The sequence below is a fragment of the Leiobunum rupestre genome, chromosome 6, assembly GCF_980474605.1.
Source record: "Leiobunum rupestre chromosome 6, qqLeiRupe1.1.hap1, whole genome shotgun sequence".
NCBI classification, from domain to species: Eukaryota; Metazoa; Arthropoda; class Arachnida; order Opiliones; family Sclerosomatidae; genus Leiobunum; species Leiobunum rupestre.
The window spans coordinates 26,769,207-26,783,995 of record NC_143389.1 but is presented as its reverse complement, the minus strand read 5'-3'; the positions used below and the strand labels follow the sequence as shown (position 1 = coordinate 26,783,995).

The window sequence follows — 14,789 nt, the reverse complement described above, 5'->3', positions numbered from 1 at the left end:
TTCGGTGAAATGAAACTTGGATCTTTACCGTAAATTTAACGGTAAAACTAATGTTACGCGACTTAACGGCAATCTGACATTTAAAACGAAACTTTACCGTTGTTTTTTTTACTCAAATCAGTTTTTCGTGTGGAGAGGCGAAAGTTTTTTCATTTTCGGGCTCAGCGTATATGGCTGCCATATTTACTATTTTGGAAATTTCTCGGCCTTTTAGCGAATCTTCCTTGCGGAAACAGAACTCTAGTTAACTCTTGCCAAGGATTCTATATTTTAACAAATGGAATATACGAAGAATACATAATTTTGAACATGAAAAAATTCATAAATCGAACTGGAGCAGCCCATAGACATATTAAAGAAATAGACAGAAATAGAAAGATTCTTCGGGCGGTTAATACGGAAGCGACGCCAAGTGGACAATAATTTCTTCCAAGGGTACTATGCCTGTCGAGTGGGTGATAAAATCAAAAATTATCACGTGTTCATGTTTGTAATTTTTCAGGGACTCTCACATGGTTCGCGAATATTTCGCCGTTAGGTGGAGCTTTAGAATTGTTTTTCACGAGCGCGAGTCATAATGTTATTTTCTTTACGAGCGTAAAAACGTTTGTACGTCTCAAAGCTGAGAAACGCGTCGTTACGGCCACTAGTGGAAAACAAGTATATGGAAGTGGAACAGAACACTAACCATGACGGTTGTCTGCCAGTTATCGCTCCCGTATATTTTAGGCGAATCACAATCCGTGTAAGGTATCTATTTCTTTATTATATAATTGGAGCAGCTACAGAAAGCTTATAAACTGACCGCAGACAGTGTGTGTTGCCAATGTGTGGGATTTTTAACTTTTTTTTTGCTGTGAGGGCTAAAGAGATTTTTAGGCGAAAATTATTGATTTTTTTTGAACGTTAAAGGTTTTCACATTTTTTTTTGAGAAAAACCACTATTTCAAAAAAATATATATATATCTAGTCAATCTATTTGTGTATTGTATAATGCCTTAAGAGTTTTGTATTGTGTAAGAAATTTTTGTAATTCATGATTCATCTAGTACTTGCCCTCGCTAGCGTATGAAAGATATGTTTCCGCTGAGTTTTGGGAGAGGGCGTGGCTAAAATGGTTTGGTTTGGCTGAAAATTTTAAAACTGCCAGCGTAAGGCAGCGTTTCCAGACCAAAACCTCGGTCACACTTACACCTCGAAATCGTTACTGGTTTTCAAAGCGTTCACACTTGCCAGAAACAGCTTTAGAGTGTTTCAGAGCGGTTTCCAGGTGTTCGTGTGAACACTCGTTTTCGAGGTTTTCTATAATTTTAACTGTATACTATATTCCGCCAGGACAGGGCCGCGATCAAATAAGAATTCAGGCAGTTTTCTTGGGGCCCGGGGCAAAAGTTTTACTTGCGGGCGCTTCGTTTTGCACCCTCCCTTGAAATTTAAAATCCTCTTTAAAATCTTTCTGATTTGCACCCCCCTTGAACTTTTTCGGTGGACCCCTACAGCTGCGGGCCCCCTACCAGTCCCTCATGGGCCCTTTTTAGCCGGACCCTGGGGATTTTGCCCCTCTGCTCCCCGTCTGCACGGCCCTGAATTCAGGGCCGCAAGGTTGCCGTTATTACTAGAAGTATCTCTATGATTTCGGAAGACACCAAACCCGGGTACCTCACCTACTCGACAGGCGTCGCTTAAACGTAGTACCCCAGGAAGAAAATAATTGTCTGCTTGGCGTCCCTTCCGTATTAACCGTCCGTAGAATCTTGGGTCTATTTCTTTATTATGTCTATGGTTGCGAAGGTTTAAATTTTCTGGACGTAGTACGTTAATTTAATTTTCTTGACCTGGCAACACTGCCAGTCGTGAAAATTTGGTCCTGAAACATTGGTAACACTGAAAGTATGGAATTGAAACAGTCATGTAACACGTTGGAATTTTCTGTTCTGTGTGGCTATTTAAAATTGAGGTAGTTATAATTTTATTTTGAAATACGTTTTTTATATTTCATTAATTTTACTCTAATTTAGGAAGACTGCACTCTAAACCAAGTGTTCTGCGGACAGTTGTAACTGGTAAAACTGAGGTCGTGGTAAGTAATTTTAGCTAAGGCCTATTATTATATAAGGTCAGATTTCCTTAATCTTAGATCCTAAAAAGTAAATTCGAACTTTTTCGCCAACAGTATCTAAAATCTATCATTTAGGTAACAAGAGGGTAAATATTTTATTAAAATTACCAACAATTTGTTTACTTACTACAATTCGTGGTCATACTATTGTAGCCAAAATAAATTTTTATTAAATTATTTATTCTCTTGTTTCCACTTTAATTTCTCTAACAATTTTTCGTGTCCAGTAAGTTCATATTATTAAAGAAACTAAACGTCAGGTTCTTTAGTTATATATACTTATAATTTGGTTGAAAAATGGCTACGGTACCAGAGTGGTGGTAGGAAGTAGTGGATTTGGTTTTGTTTTATTGGGAGTTGTGTTAACAAATTATAAGTACACCACACAGGTGATATTAATTTTTTTGGTAGTTGGGTAAATTAAATAATTGATCTGGCTAAAGTGGAAGTAGTGAGTTGACTATTGTAGTTTTAAGTACACCACACAGGTGTCGTGGGTATTACATTTTTTTAGGAGTTGAGTGAATAAATTATATTTTCCTGGCTAAAGTGCCAGAGTTGAAGTAGTGACTATGTTAGTTTTAAGTATACCACACAGGTGTAGTGGATATTATTGTTTTTGGTAGTTTTTTGTATAATTTTTTCTGACTAAAGTGCCAGAGTGGAAGTATACCACACTGGTGTGGTGGATATTTTTTTTTGGGAGTTGGGTGAAAAAATATATTTTTCTGGCTAGTTGGGACTCTGTTAGCTTGAAGAACACCACACGGGTGTGGTAGATATTATCAAGGTAGCATAAACTTAAAAATTTCGATGTTAGAAAAAAACATTATTAAAAAATATATTGAATAGCTTTCCAATTTTGTATAATTTCACCAAATGATTTTTCATGCAAAGTTGTACTTCTGAAGTTAATTTACAAACAATACACTTTTAGCTTTAATACGGGTTTGTACAGAACCTGGAAACCTGGATAAACCAGGGATCTTTTAAATAGGAAGAAAGGTCACGGATAACAAGGATGTTAATAATTTTGTAAAACGTCAGGGATAAGTAAAGGATTTTAGTTAGTCAAGTAACCACACAATGCCGAGAATATTTCTGTTTCATTAGAATACATTCAGAGGTATGTAAAATATTGTATTAAATTGAGTCAACCATGGTAATAAAAGAAAATATTTATAATTGTATTATTGTATTAACATGTTTTTAATTCCAAGCAACAGTTTACCTTAACTCAAATCCACCCAAAGAAAGGGTTCATATATTGAAAAATCCTAAAGAACTCGAAGAGCTACCCGAAGACAGCACAGATATCTTTGCAGAGTCTTTAATCGATAGATATCCTTCAAGACCTGATAATATGGAAAACGTTTCTTTGACTGAATTTGCTGCATGTTACGAGTTTAAGAAAAGAAAAGGATCAACTACTTGTGAAATCACAAAAGACGGTGAAGACGAAGACATAGAAGCTGATAGCCAACCAGAAACTCAACCGACTGTTTGGGTACCTTTGAAAGGTCCGAAAAAGAAAGAGGGCCAAGATTATTAGGTTTCGAAAGTTTAAACTAGAAAAAGACGCCGAAAATTTTTACAGGGAACAGCTGTTTTTACATTACCCTTGGAGAAACGAAAATGTGGATATTAATGAGAAAAATTTAAAATACCTCTATGACGAAAATCTCGCGGTCATATCAGGAAAGCGGAAGGAGTTTGTACATGAGTCAGAAGAAAAAGAAATCGAACAAGCACTCGCCGACTTCCACGAAAATCAACTCACTGTTGATATACAAAACACCCAGCCGATGTTCGAACATATCGACGCCAGAGATCGAACGTCCACAGTCGACGACAACGATATTGCGACTGAATTCGTCGAGTATAGTCGCGCTGATATATCACGTGACCTTAACGACGGCAAGCAAGTAGACCACAGTATAGTACGAACTGTTATGCTCATGGGAGCGACGAATATATTAAGCTACTGCGTACTTTGAATACTAAACAAAGGGAAATTTTTTATTACGTCCTAGGACATTTCAAAAACGATTCTTTCGAACCTTTGAGACTTTTTGTATCTGGTGGGGCAGGAGTTCGGAAAAGTGTCCTAATTAAAACTATTTATGAAGGAGTATCGAAGTATTTCCATAAACAACCAGGAACCAATAATTCCGCTGTAATTGTTTTGAAAGCTGCCTTCACTGGGAAAGCCGCTTTCAACATCGAACGGTAGCTTTGCTCTCCCTGTGAATCAATTAAGTGGCGGCTTGGCACGTTTAGAATCGGAAACACTGAACAAAATGCAAATTGCGTACAAAGATTTGAAGCTAATAATTATCGATGAAATATCTATGGCTAGCGTTAAAATCTTTAATCAAGTTCATTCGAGGGCCCAAGAAATAATTGGTTCTAGAAAATCATTTGGAGGTCTCTCTGTTATTGTTGTCAGAGACTTTCACCAATTACCTCCCGTCGGTGGAAATTTCGTGTTTGACTGTTAGAGACGGAAAGACAACCCATACGCTGGATTCATCGACAGCCCGTTGTGGGAAGAATTTAAATATTTCGAGTTAACCGAGATAATGAGACGAAAAGACGACCAACCTTTCGCTTTGGCACTGAATAGAATGTCTGTTAGCCCAATGACTCAGGACGACGTTGCGCTGTTCCAAAGCCGTCAAATATCCCGAGCTCTTACACCGCCTGTTGACGCCATTCATCTATTTGAAACCAACGCAAAAGTGGACGAGTACAACGAATTTAGACTAACGCAGCTACCGGGGGAAACGTGTTCAAGTTTCGCTTATGATAGAGCGACTGGCGATGTTTTGAATTCTATTAAAAAAATAGTCTTAGAAAAAACTCAACACCTTAAAGCGTCCGAGACGTATGGACTTCAAAGAACGCTTACTCTTACACTCGGAGGGAGATACATGGTGACTAACAACATAAACACCGAAGATGGTCTTGTAAATGGTGCTACGGGACGTCTTCGCAGGATTATATATGGATGGACACAAAAGGGTGTTAAAGTTCCCAAAATAGCTTGGATCGAATTTGATGATACCAAAGTTGGAATTCAAACACGTAAAAGAAATCAAGGTGTAATTAATTTAAACGGACTCGATGATTTATGGACTCCGATTGGAAAAATTGAGAGATCATTTACACGACGCCATGGTCAAAAAAATGTTTCGGTAACACGCAAGCAATTCCCCTTGAAAGATTCAGAAGCAATTACAATTCACAAATCACAAGGGGATACGTATTCAGTTGTAGTTGTCCATCTGAATGAAAACCGGCGAATGCCTAGGTCTAAATTGTACGTTGCTTGTAGTAGGGCAAGAACTGCCAGCGGAATATACATCGATGGATAATTTATACCTCCAAATCCACCCGTAGCAACGGACAAGGTAGAAACACAGTTAATTTTGCCAATGCTCACTTTACAACCTGTTATTAATACTGGTATTGCTCTACAAGTCTCCAGCCGCTAGTTTGCGTCTAGTCGTAGAAGATTTAGAAACCTTATTGTTAGGAAAATATTTGTCCCACATTTCTACAGTAGTGCTGGGCGACTTCAATATTAATTTCTTACAATGTAAGGGGGCATTGACACGCCTATTTTCTCGATTTGGAATAGAACTAATGTCACAGTTGCAAGGAGCGGTTTCGACATAACTCGGTACTCAAATTGATTTGGCATTTGGAAATGTTGTTTTTCGAGAAAAATACACGGCTTGCTACAGGGAAGCGTATTACTCTTTCCATAAAGCTATTTGTTTTTTTAAACACTATTGAACATTATCGCTTTGGATCGGGTTTCTATGAATAAAAAAATATATGTACACTCAAATTAATCGTCGTGCTTATTTATTTTTGGCTTAGTTTAACTCACAAACTCGATACAGTAAGCTCGTGTAAGACTATTATTTGGGTCACGTGACCCACTTGTTTCTTTTGTAACGCCACTTTGGATTTTTATGTAAAGTATAGGTATCTTGGTTTTATGAAAATTCCCTCCCATTTTTTAACGTAACTTTGATACCCTTTCTCGAGCGGAACAATGTAGTCCTCGAACACCAACGTACCCACCAGAGTCCGCTACGTCGTAATAGATCTTTTCTAGCTTATCCGTAATTAGTGTAATTTCCATGTGTGGGTGTCGTATTTTACAATATTAAGAAATCGAATAATTCGACTATTACAAAAATTAATATAATTAAAACGACGGTTAACAGTTTTCAATTTTTCAAAAATGATATATTAAATGTGGATACGATACTTTCAGCTTTATGAGATATGGGATTGAAATAAATACCAGTAACTGGTGTTAAATGTTTTATTGGTAAATACATTCAAATCGTCATCCACTGATTTTGTCTGGGGGGTGTCGTGTTAAAAGATAACGATTTTAAAGAACTTGTTCTAGTAGGATTCTTGATATATTTTTTGGGTACATTATTGTTTTGTAATACTTCGTAGAAGTTCTTGAATCCCGTAGGGTCGGAATTTGACTTGGTTTTTCTAAATTAATTAAATCGATTACTTTTGATCCTGAAACGACTCATCCTCCAAATGTCATTTCACCGCGTTCGTTCCACAAAATAAACCATAATGTCCAATTGTACAACGATATCGCGTCGGTAAGCATACTTGACGGAATAGACGTCGCAATGTCTTCGTACCACGTTTTGTTTTTAACAGTCTGTTGTTTTTCAACTGGTTTGCGATTAGATATTATGTGTCGCTGCAAAGTTTGATTATATAATTATTATTATTTTTCGGATTAGGTCATATTGGGATCGTCGAGGATCATTTTCATTTCTTTATCCAAGGATGGTATTTCACTGGGAACATCTTCGGGAGAAGCATTCTTCATTCGACGTAAAGCGTCTTCAGACACTAAAATAATTTTTCGGGCCATTTATTTATTAATGGCGCGGCTTATCGCGGCACCGGCTACTGAGCTAACGATTGAAAGAAGTGGTGCTAACAAAAACGGAAGAAATCCTCCCTTCTGCACTAGAATCTTTTAGCTAGAGCAATTTTGGTGCAAAGATGATGTAAGGCTTTGCGATGTTTCTTCAATCGCCTCTTTTGCCCATCTGTTAAGTGAGTGTTCCCGTGTAGTACATTTATACAACATTCGACCAGTGCTAAGATAGCGTCGCGATTCGCTAGTTTAATGATAGCTTTTCTCGGTTTCACATTACACGTGCTCAAATATTTAAAAAAATCCAAGTTTTTACACACTCGTTTTGACGTTGCTATCGCCATTTTGATTTTATTTCGGAACGAAAATCACGGCTTCTTTTCCCTGTATTATTCCCGTTCGCAACCGATTTTCATCTGCTTTATTTGGTTTCAAGTCGATGATTAAATAACCGTATGGTTTCACCACGGCTGGACGAAATGCGGCAACAACGAATTTGGTATTAGCCGGTGAAATTTGTTTAGCGATATTTAGCACGCTGGAAACGTCTCTAGCCGAACGGAAAATTACGAGGTATTGTGAATTCAAATTGAGAGTTCTAACTTCTTTCCAGTGATAAAACAAATTTTCCATTAAAACCAGCACGGACGTGTTACGATGATGCGAACCTCATATAAATAAATTTGTGACGTCTTTGTTATTCGCTATTTCACATAAGATAAGAGATCAGCGAGAATTTCAAAATTTCTAATCGTCGGATTTAAATTGCCTGGGTCTAATAAACCCTCGTGAAACTCTACGGTAGGATTATGCTCCAATACCAAATTAAATAATTTCTCTTGGTACTCCGTATAACACCAAACTATTCTTTGAGGTAGAGGAGAAATGCACGACTCATTATGTTTAATTCATTTGGTGATGAAGAGGGATTTTCCACATTGCGTGGGCCCAGCGACAAGCCCGGTGAACGGATGTTTCATTACTGGTTCCATGTCTCTAAATGAGCTACAAAATAAAGAGACCAGTTTCTAATACTCAAGTTTTTTATTGATAAATTCAAAAGTCTTCAGTTTTATACAACATTTTTTAGCGTTGCACATTATAAAAGTCAATATAGTATCGCGAAAATCCTCACTTAAAAACGTGTCAAGTTTTAAAATGATTTCGGAATAACTAATTTTATCCATCGCGTCAAACAAATGTATATCTAAACGGGAGTTCCAATCAATCATCAGACAATCGTGCTGCCTTTGTGAGGGATGATCAATTTTGCAACATTGGCATTGCTTATTAACGGAGTCTGTAATCGCGGTCAGTACGGCTCCTTTAATATCATTGAAGACGCGTTTTACTTCGTTGTGATATGTCATAACTTCGTCGTTTTTATCCATCATCGTCTTCCCAAGCCCTATTTGGGTAAGATGCGCTTTCCGTAGCTGGTCCCAGTTCCAAGGATTATTTCTCTCACGTCCACTATCTTCCGCGTTTGGAAAATACATAGCTCGACTCGTCTCGTTTCTGATCCTTCAAAGAACCACGTAGAGTTTGGGATCGAATCGTCTTCCAAGAACGTAGTTATTTGACCACTCGCTCTCCGTAGTTGCTTGAACTGGCTTTCCGTCAACTCAATTCCAACACTACCATCCAAAGTACCGACGTGAATATTACAGTCTGAGGTTACCGATACCCCCTTCGTAGTAGAAATAGGGAAAACCTTACCAACGTTCTTAAAAGGGGTATCGAAATCGTTAGAAATCACTTAAAGTAATTTATTTTAATGCGGAAAAGTTTATACTTACATCTTCTTAGTATTCGAATTCCAAGATATAAGAGACTCAGGGATCCTAATACAGAATGATATATTGGAGGAACAACTCACCTTTATATGGTAAATTTTATTGCACTTTGTACCACGCCTTAAACAATTAGGATTATGCCACCACGTTCGAAACAGTAGATTAAGCAGGCTTTGGAATTTTAGGGTATATCAGCGCAATACTTGTTTAAATAATTCACGGTCAATATTCAAATCCTCTACTCCATGTATTTTCTATGCGATACGGTGCTCACAGCTCTCTCGCAGTACAATTACGACAGGTGAACGCATCAAATACCGTCAATATAATTCCCCATGTTAATTCTATGCGGTATGGTGCCCGTGAGATACCGTCAAAATAATACCCCATGTAAATTCTATGGGGCACCGGGTACCGTGCCCCATAGAACGTTCTTGTGGTACGGAGCCCGCTTGGGGTACATTTACGGTCGGCGAACGCATCGATGTTGAGCCGGTACTTTTGTTTCTAGATACCGTCCAAATAGTACCACTACCCCCTGTTAATTCTAACTGTCAAAATAATACCCCTATCCCCTGTTAATTCTAACTGTCAAAATAATATCCCATGTTAATTCTAACTGACAAAATAATACCCCATGTTAATTCTAACTGTCAAAAAAATACCCCATGTTAATTCTAACTGTCAAAATAATACACAATGTTAATTTTAACTGTCAAAATAATACCCCATGTTAATTCTAACTGTCAAAATAATACCCCGTGTTAATTCTAACTGTCAAAATAATACCCCATGGTAATTCTAACTGTCAAAATAATACCCCATGTTAATTTTAACTGTCAAAATAATACCCCGTGATAATTCTAACTGTCAAAATAATACTCCATGTTAATTTTAACTGTCAAAATAATACCCCGTGTTAATTCTAACTGTCAAAATAATACCCCATGTTAATTCTAACTGTCTAAATAATACTCCGTGTTAATTCTAACTGTCAAAATAATACCCCATGTTAATTCTAACTGTCAAAATAATACCCCATGTTAATTCTAACTGTCAAAATAATACCCCATGTAAATTCTATGGGGCACGGTACCCGGTGCCCCAAGAGCGTTCTCGGGGTACGGCGCCCGCTCGCAGTTCATTAAATTTACGGTCGGCGAACGCATCGATGTGGAGCCGGTACTTAATAATACCCCGTGTTAATTCTATGGGGCATCATTCTCGGTGAGTTACCGTCAAAATAATACCCCATGTTATTTCTATGGGGCATTATGCCCGATGCCCCTTAGAGCGTTCTCTCATTTATATACTACTAACGCGAACGATTGTTAATTATAGATTCGAATTCTTTTGCTTCTCGTGTGGAGCAGTAGCGGTTTAAAGGTTTGCGATGCTCTGTGGGCAATACTTACCAACACTGTAATACGAGGCCCTGTTATAAACGTTTATTATATAAAATATACCATTTCTGATAGGATTTGATAATAATTTGATTGCGGTGTATTCTCAATTAGCAATGGAAAGGTATTATTTGTTTGTGGAATTTATTAATTCCTATTAAGGTTATGGCTTCTTTACTAATTAATTAAATCATTAGTTTACTTATAAAATAAATGGGTGATTAACTAATTATTGAAATTACTGAGTAACTATAATGAAAGTTGGTTTAATAAAATCACCAATTAACCAATTATAGAAATTGTATATTAGCTAATTAAGGATATTACTAAATACCTGATTACGGAAATTTATGATTTCTTAATTTAAAATTTAAGCCAAATTACTGAGTTACTATATAAATAATTAAATTGCCAATTTACTAATGAAAAAGCTTGCTTATTTGCTACATAAGTAAATTTTTAAAGTGCCAATTAGGAAAATATATATTTTATTATGATAATTACTACTTTTCTATTCAAGATAATTACTAATTTAGTAAGTGATTTTCTAACGAAGCAAATTACGAAATACCTAATTAAGTAAATTAACAATTTTTAAATATTCAAATAACTAAAGTTGTTTCTTCAATAAAACCAGTTCAGTGATACTCCAATGAATAATAACACAGATAATATAAGATAGAAAGCTACATTTTATTTAGCCCTTGTCTCTTGGTTTTAAAGCGGCACCGAAAATAAAACTAAATTTTAGTCTGCAAACGTGAAATGATTTCGTTAAGCTTAAAATTTATTAAAAAGCTTGGTGGATACAATACCCTAGAAGAGTTCTCATGTACATCTCATAGGTTTATTTTTGTTTCGCTTCAGTATAAAGTTATACGTTTGATTTTTATTAAATAGTTCACATGGCGCTACAAACAACAGCATAAGCCTATCATAAGGTTCCCATAAGCAAAGGTCTACCATAGGGGCCCTTGTTAACAGCGTTGTCCTGGAGATAAGAAAATTAACGTACGACGATAGGACAGTAGCGACATCTTCTTTTTAAAAATTACTACATCTAAAATATTATATTACTTGGTATAGCAGCCGCACTCGGGTTGATAAATGCCACACAAAACGTGCTTAGGTGAGAGTCGATGTCGAATGGATTAGTTGTCTTCACGTATTCGGTTCTCATGAAATTAAGGCTTAAGGTTTTAATTAGTTCTCGAACCTATGGTTCAAGCTTCAAGAAAAGTGGTGTGTTGCTTTGAAACAATGTATTGAATGATTTCAGAAGTCCAAGTGCATATTCCACAAACTCCATCAAACATTTCATTAGAGGGTTTCGAAATGTATCCAGAGCTAAGTGATTTGCATGGGTAGGATCTCTGAATGAAAGTTCTGTCCAGTAAAGTAATAACGCTGACCACTGCTCCAATATTCATTGCACACAATCGCTTAAAGCGAGCCATCTTGTAGCGCTTGGTTTAAGCATTTTATGAGGCTTGAGATTTCAAAAAAAACTCTTTTAAAGCATTTGTACTTTTGAAACTTCTTTTAAAATTGTTGTCGGCAGTTCGACATAAATCTTCGAGGGTATTAGAAACCTTTTTGCAAGAATACTCAGCAACCAAATTAATTAAATGACAAACACATTTAACGAAAATTACTTTTGGGTGGTGTTTCTTTATAAATTGAGCAACAGACTTAACGGAACAAATCATGGTGTTTGTAGTATCCGAACAAAATCCGGCCCAGTTATCGAGTGGTAATTTGTTAGTGTAACATATTTGTTTATAATTATTTCGAAAATACGGTTGCAATTGTGTCCCCAGAACAAGGACGACGAAAATAGTTTTGTAGACTTATTTAAACCGAATCTGCTTCTAATTTCTTCTAAACTTTTCTTTCGTGTTAAAAAGAGACAATAACTTTACAGCCTTTTTGAATTACAAAAAGATGAGCAACAAAAGTAATTATAATGAATATATTTTTAAAGAGAAAAAATTATTCTTTTTTTCGTCCTCAATTATTTCTTCCAGCCTAAATTTTAAAAGCAACGCAAGATGGCCGAAAAATATCTGTAGGACTAATTTCCCCCTCTGCGCAAGATTTGGTCGCTGCTCATAGCAGAGTGTTAAGCAGATAAAGTTCATAGTAGAAAAGCGATCTGAAGAAAGAAATCTCTAAGTTGTTAAAGGACTATTACGTACGCATAACCGACCTACGTGTATGTCCTAGATCATACAATTTATTTGCGAAAGGACCGTATTAAGGGCCCGTTCCAGAGACGAAAAAGTCTCGTTAAATAACGAGAAAGGGGGTGTGTCTCGTTAATTAACGAGACTTTTTCAAAAACGCGTTCCAGAGAAATTTTAACGAGACAAAAAGTCTTGTTATTTAACGAGAGCTAGAATTTAACGCGTTCGGAGGCAAAAATAGTGAAAAAATGGCGGCGGAGTTTCTTCGAGCTAACGTGTTAAAACAAGGTGTAAACAATATCGAAACAGATGTCCCGCTGAAAATAATGTATCGTGAGTGACCCCATACTATGAATTGAATATAAAAAAGGATTTTTGGCACTACCAATCAAACATTTACCTGAAACCGCGTTTATTAAGCTACAAATGGGAATGGCCAAGGCCCGAATTTGAAGACACCCCATAGATTAGATTTTGCTACGCAGGTAAGAATTCGTTTATCATTATTTTTATTTAATATCAAAACGAAATGAAGAAAGAACGATCTTTTCGTTTTGATATATTTAAAATGTGACTCTGGGAGCAATTTTATTATAAAATAATCTTATTATAGATCATCATAATCATGTGCTGTATTTGTTTTGGAAAGACGGAAAATTGTTATAGAACCAAAACTGACAAGTTGAGTGTTTGTCGAATCATTCACAACATCAGTCCAATTATTTTTTGTACACATTATAAAAATAAAAATTATTTCAATTCTTAAAATAGAAGTATTTATTTATTATTGTAGCTATTATTTAAAGAGAAAGCGGAACACATATCCCTTTTGACCTGATACCCGATGATAAAAACTGCCAAATATACTTAATGAAATATTTATTGAGCCCCTAACTACTTTTATGGGTAAAAAATTACCGGAAGGTGATAACCACCTTTGAAAAATATCCAAATGAAATTTCTTTTTCAGCCCGAACAAAAGAGTTGAGTATGGTAACCAGAATTTTATATCTATTGTTTCAAATTGTAATGTATATTTAACAATTAAAATTTTATATTTTAAGTAAATGAAGTAGAGTTTAATGTACTTGTTTCTTCATTGCTGTAGTACCAATGAGATTTCCAACACCTGCTATACCACGAATCATAGTTTCGCCAATTAGTTTCACCACTCTATTCTCAAGTGGTGTCAGCTCATCTCCAGTTGATTTTCTGAGCCTTATGATATCTTGGGCCAGTTTCTTTACGATGTTTTTTAAGTCGGACCATTTTGTTCTAATTTGTAGGAGAGTTCTTTTTGTCCCCCCTACCAACGGCTAACACTTCTTTTGCCATTTCTTTCCACGCTTTTACTATGTTTTTGTAGGCTTTCACTACTCCCATAACTCCGTTGACCAAACCCATTCTAGCTTCAAGCCCAGCAACAATTGCTTCCTTTTGCCTTTCATTCAACCTGGGTTAAACTTCTTCGCCCTTTGCTCTGCTTCTTTGCTTACCCCATTTTTAAATACATTTCGCGTTTATGAATAATAAATGTCCATATTATATAAAAACAAATGTAAATAACCACCAAAAATTGTAAATATATAAATAAAATTTAATAAATGTAATAAAATAACTGATAACTAGCCGAGATTACGTAGTCGGAAGTGCAAAATTTCCGCTGTTTACAAGAAATAAATCACAGACAACGCTAAGGCTTAACTGAGCGATTGAAGTGACCCGCTTACCGCCGATATTTTCCGCCGTTTCTATTGGCTCCGGACGGGGCGGAGCTTATTAAAAAAAAGGCGAAATAACGAGAGTGGGAGTTTACGAAGTCTCGTTAAAATGTCTCTGGAACGCGTTTTTATAACTCTAGTTTGGGTCTCGTTAAATCGGTCTCGTTAAATCGCGAGTCTCGTTATTTAACGAGACTTTTGAAAACGTCTCTGGAACGGGCCCTCAAAGTTTAGTTGGGCTCGTTCCCGTATAATAAATCTGAGAAAGATATTATTTTTCGCCTACTACCTCGAGAGGCTAAATTCCATACATAAAAAACCTTAAAGGCTCATGGTAACATGATCTAATCAAGTACTTTAAAAGAAGAGGCACAAGAATTGATAATATAAAATTTTATTAAAGAAACCAGGGTATATAATTCCCGGGCCAGCGAGAACTTTTGGCTTCGTTGGCTCTTTGACCTCTTTCACCGACGTATAGAAAACGTCGTAAACTAGTGCCACATTTTGTTAAAATTAAACAAGAAAAAAGAGAAGCATACTGCCATATTTCGAAAACAGCCTAGCATTTGAAAGATACACGCGTTTAGTCAGCCAAAGAATATACACTTCCAAGCAAGGAGATTCT

The 14,789-nt window shown here is 36.3% G+C and overlaps 1 protein-coding gene across 1 annotated transcript; it reads left to right on the top strand.

Moving 5' to 3' along the window:
- The first annotated feature begins 4,701 nt into the window (after positions 1-4,701).
- On the top strand, positions 4,702-5,496 carry LOC149940536 (uncharacterized). The gene has a single exon (XM_090179294.1). It carries the CDS (start codon positions 4,702-4,704, stop codon positions 5,494-5,496), a length of 795 nt encoding a protein of 264 aa, XP_090035420.1.
- Positions 5,497-14,789: the final 9,293 nt, after the last annotated feature.